This window comes from Notolepis coatsorum (genome assembly GCF_963971535.1).
Source record: "Notolepis coatsorum genome assembly, chromosome: 16".
In the NCBI taxonomy this organism is placed as follows: Eukaryota; Metazoa; Chordata; class Actinopteri; order Aulopiformes; family Paralepididae; genus Notolepis; species Notolepis coatsorum.
This window is the reverse complement of record NC_140180.1, coordinates 17,704,524-17,729,398: the sequence shown is the minus strand read 5'-3', so window position 1 is coordinate 17,729,398 and position 24,875 is coordinate 17,704,524. Positions and strand designations below refer to the sequence as shown.

At 43.3% G+C, this 24,875-nt stretch overlaps 1 protein-coding gene across 2 annotated transcripts in view; it reads left to right on the top strand.

Moving 5' to 3' along the window:
- The first annotated feature begins 280 nt into the window (after positions 1–280).
- nr3c1 (nuclear receptor subfamily 3, group C, member 1 (glucocorticoid receptor)) overlaps positions 281–24,875 on the top strand; it is a 62,854-nt gene continuing 38,259 nt past the window's right edge. For both annotated transcript variants that reach the window (XM_084332202.1, XM_084332201.1), the window contains exons 1-2: positions 281–569; positions 2,287–3,545. In XM_084332202.1, coding sequence (XP_084188328.1) covers positions 2,296–3,545 — 1,250 coding nt within the window. In that variant the 5' untranslated portion in view covers positions 281–569; positions 2,287–2,295. The remainder of the gene's footprint in view (positions 570–2,286; positions 3,546–24,875) is intronic.

Below are 24,875 nucleotides of genomic sequence, written 5' to 3'. Positions count from 1 at the left end.
CATTCTGCAATCCGTTAATAAAGTTTTCATTCATTCATTCATTCATGCATGCATTCTCTATCTGGATGGATGGCACTCCGAGTAAAAGGGGGCGTATGTTTCGGGGTGAACTGTTCCTTTAATGACAAATGGCTAGGGTTGGCTCGCTGCTGCTGCACAACAAGTTGCAGTGTCACATTGTGGCCAGCAGGTCGCACTGCACGTTGTAAACAGGCCAGCCACGGGGAGGTAGAGGCTCGCTGAGAGATCTCCATTTTGTATGTTTTTCCTAGAGGTTAGCGCCTACTTTCCCACCATGGCTAGCCGCGAATCGTCATTGCTAACTTGATTGAATGCATTTCGCACTATACGTATTAGCTAGATCGATATCAGTAGCAGACATGTATTAATAATTTCTCGCGTCGTGATATTCCCCTATTCGACAAACCATGTAGGAGACGATCTGCAAGGAAGAATACACATCCAGTTGTTTCGTGTTGCTGATAATAACGTTAGCCTGCTGCTCGCAACCAAAACACAATGTTGTTGGACGATGCGTGGATATACATCAACGACCAAACGTCTGAAGGGTAAATAAATATACACTTTTAACTTTCTCGTTGCGTTAATAAAATACAATGGCTGTTGCTTTGCAACGGTCGTCTAATTTCAAAATGTAGCTACGTGTGTGTTAGCTGTGTAGCGTGAAGCTAACGTTAGGGCTATAAATCACTGTCTGTCAGCGACATTTCGAGGAGAGTGTTAGCATTAGCACGTAGCTAGCAGGCTAACAGAGCTAGCAGCAAGCTAATTGTAGCTACCATAGTTAGCCTTATGTCTTTAACTTTCCTCTACTTTACTATATAACGTTAGAGGTATAGAATATAGAATGACAACAATATTTATTGTCATTGTTGGTACAATGAAATTGAGTTTAGAGCATCACCACTGACTGACATACAAACATACTGAATATAATAGCATGTGTACAACATAATAATATCAATACTATAATATCAATGTCCCAAGTGCAATAGTGCTAAAAGTGCACATAAAAAGGTATTAAATCAATTATGTTACGTTACACAATGATGTCAATTCAGTCATAAAGCTTATTGTGTGGAATGTTAACAGTCAGGAGTGTCATTTTGTTCAGCTTCAGATCTGTATGGTTTGATTTGTTCTAAGTGTTTTACTAGTGCAGAGCCCTCTCAGGGGTGTGGCCCCCTGTTCACTGAAAGGAGCTGTCAAGTTAGTTATCATAATCATTCATAACACACGAAACTTTCACCATTGTAAACAAATTCATGGGACTAGTCGTGTGATCGGTTGCTATGGGAGATTAACATTGGCAAACTGTGCTAGCAGAACCAACAGGACCACGTATAGTTTCTTCCCCTCAGCTGTCAGACTTCTGAATCAAAACTCTACATAGCCCACTGCACCTCACTGTATACCTGTGTATATATAGCCATATCTTATGTAGACTTTATTGTAATGATTATTTTTTATTATATTTTGTATTGTATATTTTTCACCATTGCACTTTACTGTACAGTTTTTATTTATATGTGTTTTATATTGCAAATTTCACATCCTGGTTAGACGTACAAAATCTCGTTGCACTGTCTTGTACTGTGTAATGACAATAAAGTGAATCTAATCTAATCTAAATACTTGTCATCACGGTTGCTGTGGATGTTTTTGGACCACTAAAATGAATTAAATTGTTGTAGCACATTCGCTTCATTGCTTATTTGTGGACTAGCTAGCTAATGTCCTTTACAACTAATAACAACTGACAGGCTAACCTGTGTTAGATTATACAAGGAAGTAGATCTAAATGTTTTTTATTGAAATCACAAGAGCTTTAGTCATCATTTCACAACAACAGTTCTAACATTTTGGGGAATGTTCCACCATCATATCTTTTGTAAAAAAGAAATGCAACAAAATTGAAAAACACAATTTGTATTGTACTGAATCGTTAAACATGGAGGTTAACCTTAATAATAATCCCAAACTGTGAGGCCAACAGGGACATTAGCTACGATACCTATCAATGGTGCACGCTTGGCCCTTTGATAGTAAGGGGGCAGTGCGTGGCAACTCTTCCCTAGCTGACGTTAGCTGCAGTCCATTCGTCATGTGCACGACTGCACGTTGACTGATGGTATTTTAAAACATAATGTAATCTAGTAATAAAATACCAATTTACCTATGTTGTTTTAAATGAAGAATGCTGCTTTTTCTCACCAGCGTGCAATTCCACACTCACATCTATCTATATGTCTCATCTCCCTGAAGGATCACAAGATGGATAAAGGAGGAGTAAAGAAAGGCAGGTTTAACAGAGATGACCTTCTAAGCAAACTGGTCTACAGCGAAAGCCCGGAGGAAGGAGCGCCGTTACGAGTAGCTCCTCACAGTGCCATGTCCATCGTCTCTGCCACCTCTGTGGTCCTTCCGTCCAGCCAACTGATGCAGCCAGGAGACGTGCCCAACGGCCTCTGCAATAGCCCCCTTCCAGAAGAACTCACCTCGGCTTCCGTCACGGCCTCCGTGGGCCTCTTCCTGGAGGATCCGGAGCCCCGCATCCGGGAGCACAGGCCTCCGCTGCAGCTCTTCCAGACACAGATGCCCGCCTCCCTGGGCCGCTACTCCCTGGGGGACACTTTCTCCCGGCTGGAGGCCAGCATAGCGGACCTTACCCACTCCTCCCCCTCCATGGACTCGCTGATAGGGGGGTCGGACCCCAACCTCTTTCCCATGAAACCGGAGGACTTCTCCGTGGACAAGGGAGACCCCATGGACCTGGAACACGACGCCTTCGGGCAAATGGCGAAAGACATGGACGTGAGCCAGAAGCTGTTCAACGACAACACTCTGGACCTCCTCCAGGACTTTGAGCTGACCGGCTCGCCCTCGGACTTTTACGTGGGGGACGACGCCTTCCTGTCCACCCTGGCGGACGACTCCCTGCTCGGGGACGTGGGCTCGGAGAAGGACGGCAGGTCCGCGGTGGGGGGCGGCGGGAGCACCATCATCGAGGCCCCCACCTCCTCCACCATCCTCAACGGCAGCAGCATCCTGATGAGTCAGGATGAATCCAACTCCAGCACGTCCACCAGAGCGACCCTCACCCCCACCGCCGCCGCGCCCACTCTGCCCACTCTGTTGGTGAAGAAAGAGAAGGATGCGGGCTTCATTCAGCTCTGCACGCCGGGGGTGATCAAACAGGAGAAGACGTCTACGGGCCGGAGCTACTGCCAGATGAGCGTCACGCCGAACTCCGACCTGCCCAGCCCCGGCACCATCTCCATCTGCGGCGTCAGCACTTCAGGCGGGCAGAGTTACCACTTCGGGGTCAGCAGCAGCAGCAGCTCGACCCCCAGCGGCGCTGCGGCGGTTCAGAAGGACCAGAAGCCGGTCTTCAGCCTGTACCCTCCACTGGCGACCATCGGCGAGGGCTGGAACAGAAGCCAGGGCTACGGGGACGGCGGGGGGATGCAGAGGACCGGTGATACTTTCTCCAGCTCCCCCTCTTTCTCTGCCAGCTTTGCCAGGTAAGGAATGCACTCCGTAAACACAGTCGCGAGGTCTGCTCCGGGCCACAGGGTTCAAGCCCCCCCGTGTGTGCCAGGGCTATGTTTAGATTCTTGAGTGGAATTATCTACTGTACTGTAGAAATCGGAGGCGAATAGAATATAGCCTCTTCTTTACACATCCTAAGATGACCAAAATCTGACGGGTGAATTACGAATTAAATAATGACATTTCTTTCCTCTTTTTGCATCATTTTGTCCCCATTTATCTTACACCAACATGCACCAAACCACTTTCTATTACTTGTGTGGAAAGAAATTAATTCCTAATTGATGGCGTTACATTTTTGCACCACGGACCTGAAAGGGGCACTTTGCCGATTTTCAACCTCAAACCTGTCGTGAGGAGGACATGTTTCAAGTTCAAGTTTCAAGTTTGTTTATTATTTGTCATAATAAAATACAGAATACTTTATGATGAAATGCTTGTTTCTGTAATGAGCCCCTGAGAGTGTGCTACATACAGTAAACAAAAGTAATTAAGAAGTAAGTAAAGGAATGTTCAGTCAATATACATATATACAATATATAATACAGAGTAAAATGAGTAACCGTGAGCGGTACAATGCAGAAATGAGATGCGGTACAAAACTTAGGGTAAGGTGCAAATGAGGTATGAATGTAGTGCAAATCGCCTGGGGCTCAGAGCGCCTGGGCACGGCCTGGCTTGCACTCGGATGGCGGGGGCGGTAGACCCAGCACTCTCTCTCTCTGCACCTTGTGGGTGTGTGGAGCAGGGGTGTAAAGTACTTGAGTAAGGCCTAAAAAAAAGAATGGTTTGGTTCCGGTTGCCGACCGACCCTGCCGATTTAGGTGCGACCCAATTTATTTGATGAGTAAAAAAAAAAAAAAATTATTATTATTATTTTTTTTACAATAAAGTTTCATAAAAAATCTTAGTCAAACCTTTAGTATTATGGATATTAAACATGCTGGCAGAGTACATGCATCCATGTTGTTGTGAACATTTTAATTAAATAAAGAAATTCCCTATCCATAGTCGCCGTGGGAAAAGATTAAATAAAATAAATTCCCTACCTACCCATGGCCTTAACTGACAACCAACAGGAACCAAACAATATTTTATTTTATGCCTAAGTGTACTTTGTTACAATACTTAAGTACTGTTTTTTTGGGGGATTTGTACTTTACTCTAGTATTATTAGGTTTGTATACTTGTACTTTTACTCAATTACATTTTAGAGAAGAAAAAAACATACTTTTTACTCCTTACATTTAAAATGCAGACCTACAAAGTACAAATCTAGCAGGTCCAAAAAAACAAAAGTAATTAAGAAGTAAGTAAAGGAATGTTCAGTCAATATACATATATACAATATATAATACAGAGTAAAATGAGTAACCGTGAGGTACAATGCAGAAATGAGATGAGGTACAAAACTTAGGGTAAGGTGCAAATGAGGTATGAATGTAGTGCAAATCTCTTTAATAATAGATAAATATGAAATGTGTTAAAGTGAGTAGAGTGAGTGGTAAGGTGAGTGTTTGTTTAAAGTGAGTGTGTAGATGTGTGTGCAGTGCGTGTAGATGATGGGTTGTTATTACATAGTGTCATTGTTTATTGAGCATCCTGATGGCCTGGGGATAGAAGAAGCTCCTTCTGAGTCTCTCTGTACTGGCCATGAGACGCCGGTAGCGCTTGCCCGACCGCAGCACATGTGGTCACATGTAAACTCATGGGCACCCGGGGAGAAATTCCTCTGGGCGAGGGCAACCCGAGAGGAGAGCAGGACCTCTAGCGAAACTGCGGACACTTTCGTTTCCTCAATTCTTCTCAACTGCAGTAGACACTACACAACAACAACCACCAAACACACATAGCACACACATCCACACGCACACACTCACTTTAAACAAACACACTGTAGCACCCACTCCACACACTTTATAGCACACACCCACTTTAAACAAACACACTGTAGCACCCACTCCCCACACTTTATATTTATGGATGAAGGATTGCACTACAACTCGTACACCTTACTGTAAATTGTACCTAAAATTGTACCTCATCCCATTTCTGCTTTGCACTAGATAGTACTGTACATTAGTACACTGCATAGTATTGTGTATTGTATATTATATGGTAACTCAGAACATTGTACACAGTAGTGGTGGGCCTGATCTCTGCCAACGACGAAAGGGCCTACCTGGAAGAGGTAGAGAACCTGTCACAGTGGTGTCAGGAGAACTGCCTCTCCCTGAACGTCAGCAAAACAAAAGAGATGATTGTGGACTTCAGGAGGTCGGGGGTCAAGGACTACAGCCCCCTCAGCATCGACGGGGCACCAGTTGAGAGAGTGAACAGTTTCAAGTACCTCGGAGCCCACATATCCGAGGACTTGACATGGACCACACACATTGACAGTGTTGTGAAGAAGGCACGACAACGCCTCTACTTCCTCAGGCGCCTAAGGAAGTTCCAAGTCAGTCAGAAGATCCTTAGGAACTTCTACTCATGTACAATAGAGAGCATCCTGACCGGCAACATCACCTCCTGGTTTGGGAATAGCACTGCACAAGACCGTAGCAGACTACAAAGAGTGACACGTTCAGCCGAACGCACAATTAGAGGGGGGCTTCCCACCCTCCAGAACATTTACAACAAGCGGTGCAAGGGGAAGGCTAAGAGAATTATTAAGGACTCGAGCCACCCGAACAACTGCCTCTTTGAACTACTGCCGTCAGGCAAGCGATACCGGAGTCTTATGGCGAGCACAGAAAGACTCAGAAGGAGCTTCTATCCCCAGGCCATCAGGCTGCTAAACGAACAATAATCGCTAAACGAACAATAATCACTATGCAACAACCATCAAATGCACACAGCACACACACCCACACGCACACACACACTCACTCAAACAAACAACACACTGCAGCACCCACTCTCCACACTTTAGATCACACAAACACACTTACACTTTATATTTATTGATAAAGGATTTGCACTACAACTCGTACACCTACTGTGAATTGTACCTAAACTGCACCTCGTCCATTTATGCCTTGCACTATATAGTATTGTATATTAGTACACTGCACAGTATTGTATATTGTATGGTAACTACGTCTACGAACATTGTACATATGTCTAAACTGAACACTGTGACCTCTTTTTTTTCTTCTAATTTTTACTATGTTTTTATTTCATACTTATCTTGTCATGCACAGTCTCTGGAGCGCAACAGTAAGAAGCATTTTGTACAAAAGTATTCTGTACTTCTGTATGACAACTATTAAAGAAACTTGAAACTTGAAACTTGAACATATGTCTATACCGAACACTGTGACCTCATTTTCTTCTTCTAAATTCATGCTATATTATGTTATTATGTTATTTGATACTATCTTGTCTAGCACAGTCTCTGGAGCGTAACAGTAAGAAGCATTTTGTATGAAAGTATTCTGTACTTCTGTATGACAACTATTAAAGAACTTGAGAACTTGAGAACTTGAGAGGCCCAACTCGAGGAAAAAGTTGAAGAAACGGTTGAGGAAATCGTGTCCTGCTCTGCTCCTCTCGGTGACGTCACCCGGGGGAATTTCTCGGGATGGGCCGCCCGACGCCGTCTCGAGACACGGAAACATGTCGGCGGGGTACATGTCCTCTTCGCAACGGGACAACCTGGATCGAGGTTAACGACTGCCAAAGTGCCCCTTTTGTTAATATGGTCTCTCATCTTAGCAATAGACGGCTCACCTCAAAGGCAGGGAAACTGGGTCATGTGTTTGTTTGCCAACAAATTGTCTCCCAGCAGGCCTTGCAAACGTCTGGCAGAGAAACTGCCACATATCACAACATTATACTCATGACACCACAAGCAAGAGTCCTAGGCTCCAGGGAAGGGAGGCAGTGTGAAACGCTCTGGGAATTCCATTTCCAGCAGCCTCTCTCTCCAAGACATAGTTTCCCCGCAGCCTACAGAATAGAATAGAATAGAAATACCTTTATTATCCCGAGGGAAATTTGACACTGCAAATCGCTCAACATTAAACATTTAGACAGAACAGGTCACGAATAAGAATAACAAATCAAATTGCCTAAGATAAGAATAGAATAAAAATGGAATAAAATATACAATAAATAAATAAATAAATACAGTAAAAATATACAGACGTCTACAGTAGCTGTAATATTGCACAGTGCTGTTTCAAAGTAAGAGTCCAGGAAGATGGTAACTGTCACTCTGTGCTCAGTGATGCATTGTATATGGGCGAACCGTATCCCTTTGTCATGTTTGCTCACGAAACGTAGCATCAGCCGCGCGGCTGATCGTATCCGATGCACGCTCCGGCCTCGCCGCCTAAAACGCTGTGCCGCGTCTCCGTTCCGTTTTATTTATTCTTTTTTTTGGAGACTTGCCGACTTCTCTTCATAGTCTGTTCAACAGCTGCTTTGGCCTACTAACGAGCTACGGGGTTCCGACAGGAAGTATCCATTCTATGGGGCTTGGTGAGGTCATTTTGGCACATCCTCCTGGTCCTCCAGTTGCACCGTGCCAAAAATACACACTAGAGAGGTGCACTCTGTGTCTGGGTGATCCAGAAGTAAGCCTTGTCGTACCCCCCTTCCCCCCAGCGATAGGAAAGTGGGAACGTTTATTCAGCGATAGAGGATAAATTAATTATACCCTTCCTTTACGGAATGCTTAGGCCTATTGTTCTGTAAGAGGAAGCTCTTACGATGTGGATGTAAGGGAGGAAGATATAGGGCACGCACTCATTATACGCCCGGTCATGTGATGTTGCTTTTGTTGTTTTGTTGTTTTGTTGTTGTGAGGCTGTGATTATTGACAGCGAGTGCACAGTCGGCTAAGCCACATGCAGAGTTTTGTGTAGAGTCGTCTCTCTCGACGGGGTGTGTCGGGAGTCTGTGTCGGCCTACAATGTTTCTTTTGTCCATGTTTTATTTATTAATTAATTAATTTAATCTTTATTTACCCAGGGTAGGTTCGGCTTTTCAGCAACGCCTTGCTTCACACTCAGTTACATACACACGTTCACACCAATACAACTAACCGTCTTGACACTGTTGGCCACTGACCAGCTCCACTGTAGCAGTTGAGGGGGGGGGGGGGGGTATTTTCCTTGTTCAAGGGCACGTTTGCAGTGGATATTGAGGAATGGGACGGGAGAGTGTTATTCGTTCACTTCCACCCCCCAGGGGGGATTGAACCGGCGACCTTCCGGTCACAAGCCCCGCTTCTCTAACCTTTAGGCCGCCGTCTGCACTTTGTTTGCCTCCTCTAGAGTTTTATGGATCCGGCTGTAAAGTTGGGTCTTGGGGCGTAGCTAGTATTGGGAATAGGTCTCGCTGACTGGCGCGACGCAGCAGCGAGTGGCAATATCTTGAGAATCTCCCCCGATGTCGTGTGTCGAGGCCCGCGTCTCGATTCACAACACCTCGACCGAGGCCTTTAGCTTCCAGGCAGCTGACGTATCGAAAGCTGGGCGTGCGGCAAAACGCCAAGAGCACTAGCTGCGAACCCAGAACTCCAGAAGAGACGGGCGTCGTGTTCGGCGCTCGGTAGAATTGTTTAGAGCCTATAGTGTTGTGCGGCCATTAGACTGTGCCAGTTTCACAAGTGTCTGACAGCGACGCCTAATAAGAGTCTATTAAATAGACTGTGACCAGGAGCAGATGGGGAGAGACACTAGATATGCCTCATCTTCATTTCACATGTGGCTTTAATCACCCTCTCTTTGTGGCGTTCAGAGGTGTGTGTGTGTGTGTGTGTTCGGCTGTAAGGCTTATGTGTGTGAGCTGAGATTATTGTGTGTGTGGGGGCAACGATTATGTGCATATATGTGTCCCTGCTGAGGAGCAGAGTGGAGGTTTGTTTTGTGTGTGGTGTCTGTTCACTCCGAGCCGTGTGACATTTAGCAGCTTGCGGTTAGCAGAGCGCCGGTGGGGGTGGGGGGTTGGGAGGTTGGCATCAGGTCACCGGTTCTCCCGGCTTCTCACGCAACCACTGCTGCTGCCACTGCTGCACACGCCTGGGGCTCAGAGCGCCTGGGCACGGCCTGGCTTGCACTCGGATGGCGGGGGCGGTAGACCCAGCACTCTCTCTGCACCTTGTGTTTGTGTGTGGAGCAGGGGTGTAAAGTACTTGAGTAAGGCCTAAAAAAAATAATGGTTTGGTTCCGGTTGCCGACCGATCCTGCCGATTTAGGTGCGACCCAATTTATTTTACGAGTAAAAAAATATATAAAAATTTTATTTTATTTTTACAATAAAGTTTCATAAAAATCTTAGTCAAACCTTTAGTATTATGGATATTAAACATGCTGGCAGAGTACATGCATTCATGTTGTTGTGAATATTTTAATTAAATAAAGAAATTCCCTATCCATAGTCGCCGTGGGAAAAAATAAAATACATTCCCTACCTACCCATGGCCTTAACTGACAACCAACAGGAACCAAACAATATTTTATTTTATGCCTAAGTGTACGTCGTTACAATACTTAAGTACTGTTTTTTTGGGGGATTTGTACTTTACTCTAGTATTATTAGGTTTATATACTTGTACTTTTACTCAATTACATTTTAGTACATACTCAAGAACATACTTTTACTCCTTACATTTAAAATGCAGACCTACAAAGTACAAATCTAGCAGGTCCAACTATTTTAATTAGTATATTTGTTTCTCTGGCCGAACTAACGACGTTATTAATCCTGCGGCTGCACTTTATTTAAAGACAGCCAATCAAATCCCCAACAATGGAAAATTAACCCGCCCATACCCATGCTGATTGGTCCTTGTGCAAGACTAGAAAGCGGGGATCTTTGATTAAACACCTGCTATCAGAAGAATAGACAGTCAGAAAAAAAAGTTTGTACTTTAACTTTTTAGTACTTAAGTACATTTAAAGTAGAAACGTTGACTTTTACTCAAGTGTGTTTTTAGCTAGATACTCAAGAGACTTTAGTACGATTTTGAGACGGTACCCCATACTTTCACTTAAGTATAATTTCTGGGTACTTTTTACACCCCTGGTGTGGAGTGACTCACTCGTGAGCCGGTGCTGATAACACCGGTGCGTTTTGGTATGTCTTCCCTCGTATCAGTGGTTTTCTTCCTAATATTTGTTTTGTTTCTTCATACCTCCTCCTCCAGGGAGTTGATGCATTCTCCGTATTAAAGTTTTGAGTCAGTGGCCTCGTCGCGGCTGCCTGATGGGCTCTCACACGCCCGGGGAACGCCTCGTTCTGTTTTTGTTTCCATCTTCGTGTATTTGGCGCGGGGGGTGGGGGGATATACCCCCCCCCCCCCCATTTTTTTTTACCTTGTGCATATTTTTGATGTGGCGTGATGATCGGTTTGATGTGGGTTTTTTCTCTTTTTTTCTTCCTCCTTGGAATGGACTTATCTCAAACCTTGCCCTCTTTTCTTGATCCTCCAATCACGACTGTCGCTTACCTGTAAGCGACAGTTGTGATTGGAGGATCAAGAAAAGAGGGCAGGGTTTGAGATAGCCCGCGGCCATTGTCTCTCCGAAGACGTGTGAAAGAATAGGTCCTGTGGTTGCTAATCAAGCCCTGTCTGTAGGGTCTGTAACGTTGTTTTGAGCCACGGAATTTCCTCTTCTGGTCTATGATTATTAGAGGCCAACTCAGTCGATGTGGACTTAGTTTTTGCATGTCAAGATGGAAATAGTATAATAACATCATATCCTGCTTGCTTGTTGTCGTCCTAGAGTAGTTCTTAACCGAAATTAAAGACGTTTTGGACCGTATGATTCCCACGTCGTATGCTAATTTATAATGTTAGTGGAATTTGCATGAGGCGTGTGTGTAAGGAAAATGCCATTCACGAGCAATAAAATTGGCCTTCTGAAAAGAGCCGTTGATATCTGAGGCTGGGGACAAAGAGGGGCTCTGTATGCTATATAGCATAAAGCCTTTTATTAATAACGTGCATGTTTTTAAGCAATATATCCTTTTTTTAGGTCGTTAAATGATGAATACACGGTTGTTTCCGCCATTTCAGGAATGAATTGACCTATCTTGAAAACCCTGCCCCATTTTCTTGATAGAGACGGAGCGCAAGTAGGCCCCACCCGCACACAGAGGGGTAAACATTCCATGGTTCTGCATTGAGGGTGCCTCCTTGTCATTTTGGTCCGCTAGCAAACGTCAGAAAAATACCCCAAATCTGCTGTGTGCTGGTGGGATGCACTGCCAACTAAGTTCTCACAAGCTTCCGAACCGGACAGTGGATATAGGCAATAAGATGTGAGGCATCAGCAGCAAGAATGTGGGACCCTGGCTGACACTCAATAGCCTCTATGCCAACGTGTGCAAGTTATGGTAAGCATTCAAAGATAAATCTGAAACTAAAGCTATAGCCTACAGTATTATGTTAGCAAGATTCTTAGCTGTGTTAGCAATCTAGTTTTCTAACAGTAGCTTGCTAACACCTAACCTTCCCCATCGTCATTTTAGTTCTAAACAATCTTTGCCATAAATGCTACTTTTCCTCCCTCCTGTGGTGTGTCTAACCTGGAGACATTGACAGTATTGTTTGTATTGACAGTATTGTCAATATACCTTGCTCTCTGGTAGACACAGGGTGCTACAATAATCCTATGCCGTGCTGATATTTTTAACTATCTACAGGCATTTTGTTAGGTTCCCCCCATTGGTTGCATAATATTATTACTACTAATTGTTTCCCCTCTGGAAGGCGTGGTCTTCACTCGTTGACTCGTTGCGCTTCGTCTCTATCCTCCAATCACAATGGTTGCTCCCTGTCTGAGGGGAGCGACAGTTGTGATTGGAGGATCAAGAAGAGAGGGCGTGGATTGAGATTCGAATCCTTGTGTCCTGTGCTTTTAAGGCCATATTAATGGAATGAACGCATTACCCAGGCTTCATTTTTTCCGTTCGTCAGTTTGGCGTTGGTGTCTGTCCTACTTACCTTCTCTTCTGTCTTAGCCATTCCCCCCCCCCTGAATGCAGTATGACTGGGTACAACAAGATCACTAAGTCCTGCAAGCTGAAACATTCTTGCCTTCTGTTGAATGTTGGGCTTGGTGCCGTGCTTCAGGAGAGGCTGCTGATTCAGGGACAGCATGGTGTTCTAAGGTCTAGAGAAGGAACAATTCGTTCCAACGATAAGCCCAATATTTGATTCTGATTCTTAACAATACGATGATGATGATATCATCGTTTATGTATCGTGCATCATGTGTCCCCGATAACGATATTAAATTATGTAGCCTGCTGAGCCTGTTGTGAATCTTGCACTACAGTCAGTCTCTCACTTTCCCTCTTCTTCTCTTGCTCTGGCAACATTATGTGAGCCTACGTTCTGACCCTGTATATAACGTCACCGCTTGTAGCCTAACTTTGGAGAACACTTTGGAAATATGTCGGCTCTCGTTGGCAAAGAATGCGAACGCACCTAACTTGACAGTCAATGACTATGAGGGCAGTTACATACACTTGAAAAAGACTGTTTCAAGGAGATGGTAAATACATTGTGTTAAAGCCCAACTTGCAGGTTAAACCCTACTGATCAATTATGGGTAGTTTACATCATTGGTATATACTTTCATTATTTAATTTTTTTCCATTTGACGCCGGAAATGCCACTCAGAAATGGTTAAAAAGGTCCACGCACGAATAACATGCACGAGCAAATTAAAAAGCTTATCAGAGCCATGACCTGGTATCTTTCCCCTAATTCTGATCCACTACAAGGAGTTTTGGCGAGTGCAGAAAGATATTTCCTTGATCCAAATGGACGCCTTACAAGACGCAAAATGGGTTTAATCGTCGGAGACTTTGATGGACCAGCTACAACTGGTTGAAACAAGGTAGTTATAATGTTTTTAATGTCGTAAAAAAAGAACTACATTTACCACTAGGCAGCCTGTTTTTCAGTACAGCAGCGCTACTGGTCTGTGGGCTGTCGCCTGATCCCCGGGTCATAGTACCAAGCTGGCTATATCGCTCTGGCTAACGTTACCCCGCTAACGTTAGCATTATGGCTACTGTCGTGCATGTAAAAGAGTTTTGGGAACGAGTAAAATGTGTAGGTCCTGTGGGGCAAAGCACTGCACATGCATCATGCAAGCTACGTTAGCTACACGTCGCGGCATGTTGATACGATAGCCCCTTTAGCTGCACTCGGTGGATAGCCCCTTTAGCTGCACTCGGTGCATATGTACAACGACACAAATGATCAAACACCTTATAACTACTATTGTCGTGTCCATAAGTTCCCTGGCAGAATACTTGTGAGGACAAAGTTATACAAAGAGGAGAGAACCATTTTAATTCGGACTTTGTTAGGAGTTTCAAGAACGGCGGCTACCAAGCTAAGCTACGTTAGCTGCTAACGTTGTATACACAATATTTACAACGACACAATGATTTACATTATTACAAATATGGTAACGTGGTTGTGGCTGTGGCTGTTACAAATAGTGGTTAGCTTTAGAGATGAATGGCTATGATCACGGAGCAATAGTGTTAGGTGAACCAGATACATTTTCATTCATCACTCCTCGGCTAGTAGTAGCAAGGCTCTCTGCTTCCTGCCCTCTGCCTGTGACTCTGAGCCCCTGCTGCCCTGCCCCTGATGTGACTTCAGCATTAAGATGACACACGCACGCTATGAAACATGCAATTAAAATATGCATGTGCGTGGAGCTTGTGGTTTGGTCAACAAAATGTTTGATAAAAATGCTAAAACTGGGACAATTTCGATAATTTCTTTCCCCTCTTCATGAAAGTCAGCGTTGGCCTAGTCGCATTGTTTATTGAACAAAAATTTTACCTGCAAGTTGGCCTTTAACTTGTGGGCAAGAACGAGGAAACCGATGTTAGCTTTAGGCTAGAGTCGTGTTTACTTGTCTCTCTTACTTTCACTTTTACACTGAACTTTTAGGCCCTCCTATGTAGCCTCCTAGCTCTCCAACCTGTGCAACGTAAAATACAGTAAACCATAGTCTATATTCTAACAGAACAATCACAAACTGAGAAGGTTTAGTCAAGGTTTAAGCAAATTCTATGCACTGACCACAGACATGTAGGATAGTTCTATGCACTGACCAATGACCACAGACATGTAGGATAGTTCTATGCATTGACCACAGACATGTAGGATAGTTATGTGCATTGATCACAGACATGTTGGATAGTCGGTGTTTCCCCTACCATTGCCTTGGCGGGGCGGCCCGCCCCGCTAACGGGACCCCCCGCCCCCCCTGAAAAAATTATAATAATGAAAAAATTATTTAAAAAAATAAAATATTTATTTTTATTTTTTTTATTAAAGTTTGCTTTAATCACAGTAACGTTGGCGAGCTAGCTAAATTATACATAAATCGGTTTTCATATAAATCAATCAATTCACTAAGACTTTAAAACAGTCTACGGTCTACGGAGTCGCAGAAAAAACCTATCAAATCCATTCTGAGAAAATCCTCTGTGAAACACTGTCCCTGTATTGTAAATAGTTCATATGTGTGTTGTCACTACTGTATGTAAAATTGTAAATAAGTTAATTTATGTGTTAATATTTATTTGCCTAATTTATGTGCAATCGTTTCATTTCAGCTCAGTGTAGAGAAATGCACCGATACGCGCCCCGCGACAACACTAGTAGTTTTGGGGGGCCTACCGCCCCCTCTGAAAAATTAGGGGAAACACAGGATAGTTCTATGCATTGACCACAGACATGTAGGATAGTTCTATGCATTGACCACAGACATGTAGGATAGTTATATGCACTGACCACAGACATGTAGGATAGTTATATGCACTGACCACAGATATGTAGGATAGTTATATGCACTGACCACAGATATGTAGGATAGTTATATGCACTGACCACAGACATGTAGGATAGTTATATGCACTGACCACAGACATGTAAGATGGTTCTATACACTGACCACAGATATGTAGGATAGTTATATGCACTGACCACAGACATGTAGGATAGTTATATGCACTGACCACAGACATGTAAGATGGTTCTATACACTGACCACAGATATCTAGGATAGCACTAGGATGTACTGAGTGACCACAGACTCAGACATGTAAGTGATTGGATTGGAAGGTGGAATCAAAATGCTTGAATCCTCCCAGAGATTGTAACTTTAACGTTAACTGTAGCAAAGGCCTGTGTCAAGTTAGCAACAACAACAAGACCTCCAGTCAGAATCTTTCTGAATAAAAGCTACAACATATGTCTCTTTTCAGCTTTTTTTGCACAATAATATCAATTATCATTGTTTTTCTTAAAGCAATATGGTCAGCAGGGGAATTTCAATATTGCCCAAGTCTAACACACATTTCCACAACAACCAGTTTTAATAAAATATTGCAGTCGCCCACATTACAGGCGTTGATATTGCGTCAAATTAAAATCGATTCATGACACAGAAGTGTCACAGCACACTTTGCACAAAAGGTTTAGAACAATTTTAGAAGGCGAGCAAAAGGGTAAACTAATAAAGTTAAAATGAAACAGGCCGATATACAAGCAGCTGCAGGGCGGAACAATATATCAAATTTACATTGATGTCGCAATATGAAAGAAAGCAATATCTGTATCGCAAAGGCTGCAATAAGGGACTTCTTTTTAATTTGTTTTGGTTAACGGCACACCATCAATGTAGTATGGATGACAAACATCTGATAGACCACAGTCTCAGAAATCAGTCTTAATATGAGGAGATTGGTCTTCAGTGGTTATTAAGTGGAGATATTCTCACAAGCCAAGTCCAAACAACTTTCAAAGGTAACGCAGGCTTGTAATCAGACCGTACAGAAAAAAGGCCGTATTGCAGCCGGTCACGTCTCAAAACCGGCACAGACGGGAGCGGCCAGCGGAGCAGCGGGAGAAAAGCTGGACTTTTGGACCCTGCTGTGGGAAGTAAAGTGCAATCTGAACGAATGAATGAATGTTTGAACCGAATGAACCGCACCTTTTCACGTCAGTGTCCAATCTATCGCACGTTTATCAGCTGTATCGAGCGTGTTTTCACTCCGTGGGCTCTATGAATAGTCCCAGCTTTTAGTCTTAGCGCGCTGTTTTGAGAGTCGGCTCAGTTTGAACAGGGTCCCTATTCAGTCTCTAAGGTCTTGCTCCGACACGCCCTCACCCATCCCTCCCTCTCCCCCTCCCCGCATCCCCCGTTTGCCGCCTTCCCCTTCTCTCCCTCTTTCCCTCTTCTTTTCTTTTGGTGCGCTTCTGTGCATGCCTCCTGCGGCCAAGGTCAGTAACCTTGACTGTCAGCAGAAGCCGTGCGCCTCTCTAAATCACCTTTACGCGGCCACTCGTACTTGCGTGACACGTGTCGCTTTTAAAGTTTTTTCCCTTGCGCGCGCACGGTACGCCGTGCGCATTATGCAGCATGCATGAGTGTGTGTTTTGTAGGTATAATATACACGTGCGTGAGCGTGCGCAAACGAGATCAGGCCGGGCGAGACCACAGAGAGCTGCCGTCGAGCTCTCGTTCTCCTGACCTACTTTCCCCTCTTGCTTCCCCCCGCGGCTGGCGGGAGCTCTGAACACACCGGACCGAATGCCTGCCATTCAAGTTGTTTTCACACTATTATCACATACCCTTTTTAACCACGTCTTCTTCTTTTTACCCCGCTATTTTGCATGTTTATTTGTGTGTTTTTACGGCATTGAGCAGAGTATAAAAATCCCACAGTCGGAGGTTAAGAGGATACGGGCCTGGGCCTATGGTGTTTCTGGTTCAGACCGACTGTAGAGTATGTCGAGTCAGCAAATCTAAAGTTTTTGCAGAATGCAGGCCAGTTCATACTACCAGTGCAACACACAGTGGCAGCTTGCCTCTTCATTTCCCAGCCCGCTAGGCCACTTAACACCCACCTAACACCCGCATGCAGTCACTACATCGCCAATTATTGAAACTAATATGGAAACTTTGGTTCCTTGGGGTATTGTTTTCCTGCGCTACATTTTCTATAATTTCTTTTTTGCCCCAAGTGATATTGGAAGCCAAGCGCTAGCTATTGCTCCTGGCTACGGAACTAGACTGTAAATTAAATCGAGCTTGTCGGTATGGCATTGAGAGAACAAGATGGCTCCTAGCTAGGGTTGCAAAATTTGGGGGGAATATTCAAGGGTGATAACTTTCCATGGGAATTATTGGGAATAAAATGGAAACATGAAGGGGTATTTTCATGTGCTGTATTTACCATGTCATATGCAGATAGAAACATGAACCTTTTATCATATTATAAGCACTAAGCAGACATAGTTGCAAACCCTTGTGATAGAAATGTACTTTTTTTTGGTACATAATCTCACACATATACCAAAACTGTAAACAAGTTTTGCACACATTAATTTAATTTTGACAGTTATTGAGAGTTGGTGATTTTTAATATGTCCTCCAGTGATGTCATCGGAGGACACTGTATCCCTGTGCTGTGTTAATTACAGCTCAATGAAATTATGGACATGAAAAAATAGCAATCCCTATTTAGTATTGCAATCTCTTTTGCTACTTTTTCATCGTTTTTTTCTTTTGTTTTGCAAATGTGTGAGAGTACGTCCAAAGTATTTTGTTGTGAATTAAAAAGTAGACTCTTTACTTCAACAAAAAATGCATTCATGCAATCCATGATCCCACTCCAAAAAAAGACACGTGTTGCCTGAACGACCAAGTGGGTTTTTGTAGTTGTTTTTGAATTCATGATTTATTTTTTTAGTGTTTGTAAAGACTGAGATGCAACCTTCTTTTGCTCGCTATTCACACACAATATGACATAATATAGTCTCTCTCTCTCTCTCTCTCTCTCTCTCTCTCTCTCTCTCTCTCTCTCTCTCTCTCTCTCTCTCTCTCTCTGCATTGGTTATACTTATAACAGAGAACATTAATTGCTCGCCAGTAGCCTATTTGGATATGATCATTGTGTTTGCATAATATAATAATGTTCTAATTCACCCATATATGAAAGATTATCTTGTCAATTCAGGGCTCTACAGTTTGAGTATTTCACTGGCATTTGATTACAGATTACAACCTACCATAATCCCCCCCTACAGTCGCTAATCATTCAAATAATGAACACATTTCTGTGCCTCATTGTGGTGCCACACTACATGCCTATGCCTAACGACCATCACTCGCCCTGGTAGTGGTGGGAAAGTTGCAGAACGCCTCTCTCACCTTCCGCCCAGTCAGCAGTCTCATGTGCACTTCAGAAGTGACACGCAATAAGCAGAACGGCATCATGTCCAAAGCAAAATGCTCTCACGTCTGGCGTAGCTTCACTGAAACGGATAATTCGTTGCATTTTGCACCTTTTATACTCAAGACGTGCAAAATTTATATGATTTCCTTTAGGTCCCATTGGTGTGATTTTTAAATGGTGGGGGGGGGAACGACTTTTAAAATGTGTTCAAAAGGTACATGACACGTGTAGGTAGTGGGTACTGTGTCCACCACCCCAGTATGAATGTCTCTTCATTTAATCTGTGTGTTTGGTTCAAACATCTCTCTCTCTCTCTACCCTCTTTCTCATTAGAACATTATAGGCTACAGGCGCGCTCTGCATCGTATTTCAAGGAAAATACCCTGCTACACCCCCCCCCCCCCCTCCCCTGTACAGTGCTTCAACAAATCAACCAGTAGCAGCCAGAAAGACGGAATTCACATCCTGAACCAAAACAAGCGAGTGAAGATACAGGGACGGCCAGTGAAACGTCCTGCCTGGCAAAGGTCTTTCTTGTCTCTTGGGAGGTTTCAATGGCTAAAGTACAACAACTAGATGATTAAATACACTGTGCATGCTGTAAGCGGTCCGGGTCAGCTGTGTTGGAGCTGAAGGCCTGTCCCCCTGTAACCCTTTCAGAGGCAGGTGACGCAACTACTGCATATAACTACTTACATGATCCAACAAGAAATGCGATTCAAGCTTAAAGTTGCACTGTGTCGTTTTGGGAAAGACATTTTGAACCTCTGATAGTGTGATTATATTATTAGAACCGAGTTAATAAAGTGTCTCCAGGAAAACTGGATCCCTGGAACAAACGATGACCTAGAAATCGTCTGAGGTGTCCTACTCCCGTCACGTTTGCAAGATAAGATGAGATATTCCTTTATTGATCCCCTTGGGGAAATTCAGGCAGCAGGGGGGGGGGGGGGGGGGGGGTACAGGTACATGTGATTGTAGAAGACATGATACAGGTCATAAAATTATAGTACAGTGGAGAAGTAACAATAAAAATAGAATAGAAATTAAAATGGGCAGTCTAAACAATATAATTAACTATTGAGTATGCACATAATGGGCAAGTAGGCAGTGTGAAGAAGAAAAGAAAGGTTAGGGGCACCAGGGTGGCGCACTGCAGACCTACGCGGTCGACCCGGGTTCGTCTCCCGAACCCGACGTACATTTGCCCGCATGTCTTTCCCCCCATATCTTCTCCCGACCTTCCTCTCTCTGCTCTCTGTCGGTCATGTCTGACCTGAAAAAGCTGTAAAAATGCTAAAAATAAATCTTGGGTCGCGGTCTCTAAAGGTTATTTCTTAGATTTATGTTGATAATTTCATATAATAACGTATAATTTCCCAAAAGAGAAAGAATGCTCCGAAATCTCTCTGTGTCTGTTCCTACATGTTTTCATTTAGGAGCACTGCATGTGCTCCATGGGGGGGAAAGGGTTTAGACTAGAGTAGAGCCCTACAATTGTGTCGCAGGTTTTCAATGCAAAAACTCGAGGGCTCAATATTAGCGTGGTAACGTGAGCTACAGTAGGCTATAGCATTGACATTTGACCTGTTGTTGTTTATAATGGATGATTACATTTTTCTGGCAAGTGAACATGACCTTTGGGCAAGTAGAACATGACCTGTTCTTGCCTGATGGGCAAGTGCTTTTGAGACCTTAGTGTCAACCACTAAGCAGGGATGTGGTGTATAGGTTTTGTTTTTAAGGCCTCATTCTAGCCACACACACACAAAAAAAACATGACTTGCTATTAGATATAATTCGTAGTGTTTAATCGCAGTCACCTTGGTCGGCAAACCACGAAATGAGAGCCGAGCTTGTTCTCAATGATCCACCGAGATTAAATAAAGTCTAATAAATATTGAATGAATGAAAGCCACAGGTGATTGTAATCATGCGATAATCATTAAACGACAACCTTGGCCAGTGAGCTGTGGCGCCGCGCCACACTGTTGCACAATGGCACGGATTGTCATGAAAATACTTTGGATAGCACAGGCGATCTGCCTCGTATATTCATGTGGAAATTCCTGTGCGTTTTTCTGGTCGGATCTGCCACAGAAATGTTCAAGATCATTTCCGGCGCGCCGGTACAGCTTTGCAAACGCTGACTGTGAGACAATCACGGGCTACTATAGCTATAGAAATCCCCCCCGCATTTAGGAGTATGATAGACCTAATCGCACAAACCAGAGGGCACCATAAAGGTCTGGGAAGACTCAAAAAGTAGCATGCTTACCAGCTCCAGTTTCATCTTAAGAGGTTATGTCATCTGTCCTGTTTGTATGTCTCTTAAGTTTTTTTTATTTAACCAGAAAAGCCTCATTGAGATTACAAATCTCTTTTTAGTGTCTTTGCCAAGACGGGCAGCAGCACATTTAACAGGCCTGCAGACGAGACAGCGTTTACAGACAATGACAGACGATACATTTACAGATCACAAGGTTGAAATATAAAGATCTGTCACAAAACATCGGCCAGTCCAAAGTTATGCAGGAGCAATCGGCTCAGTCAAAACAACGGCAGCCAGATGTCGCCTGGTAAATAAAAATATACCAGTGATTATGTCTGCGGGTGGACAGGCAGGACATCCAACCCGGGTATGCAATGAGCAGCAATGAGTCAGGGCTTTACGATGTGTGATGAATCCCGATGCCCCGTGATAAACAGTATCCAGAGCATGTAGACCCTGTGAAGACACATGCATGTATATTATATATCACCATGGTCAAGCATAGCCATAAAAGTAGCAACAACAAGTCATCTTAGTTTCAAAGGAAAGGCAAGATTTATTTCCAAAATGGAAAGTAAGTCCCGTCACCGTGAATAAAATACCTCAAAGTAATGGACGTATTTCCTGGAAATTTGCTGTGCAGCCACAGTCATGACCCCACGAGGAAGAGGCCTTTTAATTTTGGTCACTCCATGACCATTTCTAGATGTACTACTACTAGATGTCCCAAGGTCTAGGCTAAAAACTAGAGGCGACTGAGCTTTTGCGGTGGCTTCCCCCAAGGTGTGGAATAGTCTGCCACTACAGATCCGGTCTGCCCAGACCCTAGAGAGTTTTAAGTCGCCGTTGAAAACTGTTGTTTTCATTGGCTTTTTGAGGCTTGTCAAGCCATACATCCCTGGTCCTGTTGTGACTATTTAGTGTATTTATTGTATTGTATTGACTTGTGCATTTTACATTGTATTTAGAATTTGTCTATTTCTTTGTACTGTAAGTATGAAGCATTTTGGTGCAACTTCGGTTGGTTTTAAATGTGCTACATAAATTAAGGTGACCGTTACCGTGACCTTTTCTGACCAGAAGTTACTGGTTTCAAATGAGTGTATCTCCCGACCCGTTAGTTGTACCATCACAAAATTCGCTGTGAATATTCATAACCCCTAGAGTGAGAAATGTGTCGACTGACCCCCGTGACCTTTCCTCTTGCGCCACCGTATGGATTCATAGCCTGGGTCTGTGGAGACTGGCAATATCAGCAACTCTCGTTTCTGTCATTGCCCAGTGGAATGTTGCATGTGAAGGTAGCAGCAAGAGACTTGTTGGTCCTTGGTGGAGATCCGCACTGTACTGATTGCATTCTTCTCGTAGATTAAGTCGTAGTTTAAGTGCATTCTTCTCGTAGATTAAGTGCATTCTTCTCGTAGATTAAATATATTCTCACTACGTCGTTCCTTTGACCAACAGAAGCTCCACGTCTTCGTAGCAGGAAATCAGTTGGTCCAAAGGAACCGTAGCACCAGTGCTCACGAGTGCCGTGGTGTCTTTATTTGCCTATATTCACTGATATTCCACTAATTATCCGCACAGTAAGACATGAACCAACATAACTTGACAGAACCTGATTATAAAGGCGGGATAGTGAGAGAGAGGGGGAGAGAGTATTTAGCGTGAGCAAACAAACCCGGCCTCCCCCTCTCCCTGCTGTCTCATCAAAGCTGCGTTGTTGTTCTTCAGTGTGTGAGAATGATTCATAGTGAATGGACCAGTTCCCCTTTTCTATTTTGGTGGATCTTTTTTATTTTTTTTGTTTTACCCCGGGGGGGGGGGGGGGGGGGGAAGGGGGGGAAGCAGCGTTTCCTTCAGCTCATCCTCTACTCTCCTCCCTCGCGGTGCAAGAGAATCACCATGAAGATAAGCAAAAGCAGCAGCGCTGTACAACGACGAGTCGCGGCTGTGAAATGATGATCCAGATCACAGGGAGAGATAATAGCGATTATGATAAGACGGCCTATTAAGGATATAATCGTTTACCCCGCACTAGTGTTGTCACGATACTGGAATTTCGACTTCGATACGATACCTTGAAAAGTATCGATACTTCGATACCATTTCGATACTAAAAAAATATATATATATTTTTTTAAACAAATTTAGCTTTTGTTGCTGGTTGATTCTCCTCAGCTTCTCTCTGGTACTATAAGAGAAGATAAATATAACACTTTTAAAACCCTTTGTTTATCTTTAGATCACACATTTAAAAATAACTGTTCATCTCACTTCAATAATTTTTATTGCAAATGCAGAACATGGTATTTTCTCAAGCAGACAGATGTAAACACTGTAATCTGTGTTGCATGTACCTGACAAACTGAACTGTTTGTATTACAGTTAGTAACAGTTTTGATTTTTATTTAGAGAGAGAGAGAGGCTATGCTCGGAGCATTTTAGTAACGTTACATTTTCAACAAGATTGCTGCTATTTAAACACTTGATGGAAACGGGGTAACGTTAACCTTATGTCGACTGTAGTATTGTATGACCTCGACATAACGTTTAAACGTTAACGTTACTCCGTTTCCATGCAGTAATTATAACGGTGGCCAGCTAAGCTAACGGAGCTAACTGCTAGCAGTAGCTAACGTTAGCTGGTAGCTGTAACGTTACAACGAATCAGCTGTTGATATTATGCGCCATCAGTAGACAACGTATCATGTATTAAACTAGAGTTAATGGTTTAATTTTTCAGTCACAGTGACGTTGAAAGAGCAGCTGTCACGAACCTCTTTCATTTCTTTATGGAGATCCGCGCTGGCACTGCTAAAATGTTTATTTACAAACTGAAGATGACTCTGTGAGGGGGAGGGCTGGAGCAGGCGGAGGGGCAAGCGCGCTCTGAACAGCGTGTCAACAACTTGCTGTAGAACACTCGCCAGCTGGTACCGATACTGCAGAAAGTATCTGTATTTCGGGAAATGAGTATCGAAGCCGTTTTAAATACCGTAATTCCTCTAATAGTAACCCTGGCTTGTATTTGTTTCAACTGTAGCTGATACCAGGCTTGTATTAGGATGAGGCATGTATAAGAGAGAGGCCTATATTTCAAATTTTCAAACAGATCATAATGAATAAATCAACATTTTGTGTCAGTTTGAACCCAGTAAAATGTACTGGGTTCATTTATTGAAACCAAGTACTGTATGAAATACGGTAGTAAACAGTGCAATTACAGGTGGTCAAAAAAAGTTAAATAAAGTAAAATAGTGCAATCACAATACTGGTATAATAATAATAATAATAATAATAATAATAATAATAATAATAATAATAATAATAATAATAATAATAATAATAATAATAATAATAATAATAATAATAATAATAATAACTTCGTTTTATACAATTCTGAAGTAGGCTTACTCTCTTGGTAAACATTAACACCATACCATTATATGGTATTTACTGCACAGCCAGGCCAGCATATACATGAAACCCGGCTTGTATTAGGAGGCCGGCTTATAATTGCTTAGCTCAACAGCGCACCCGGTCATTAATAGAGACCCGGTTTTTAATTGAATACTGGTTACTATTAGAGGAATTACGGTATTCAGTATCGATATGTATCGATACTTCGACATTTTTGACAACAGTACCCCGCACCACCCGGCCGACGCTCGGCGTCGCGCAAGCCCCCGCTCGGTCTAATTGGGCTTGGGAATATACACATTGCCAAAGACACCGTCCTTAAGAGGATCAATGGGCCCTTTCCACGGTGGCCATTTTGATGTGTCATCGGCAT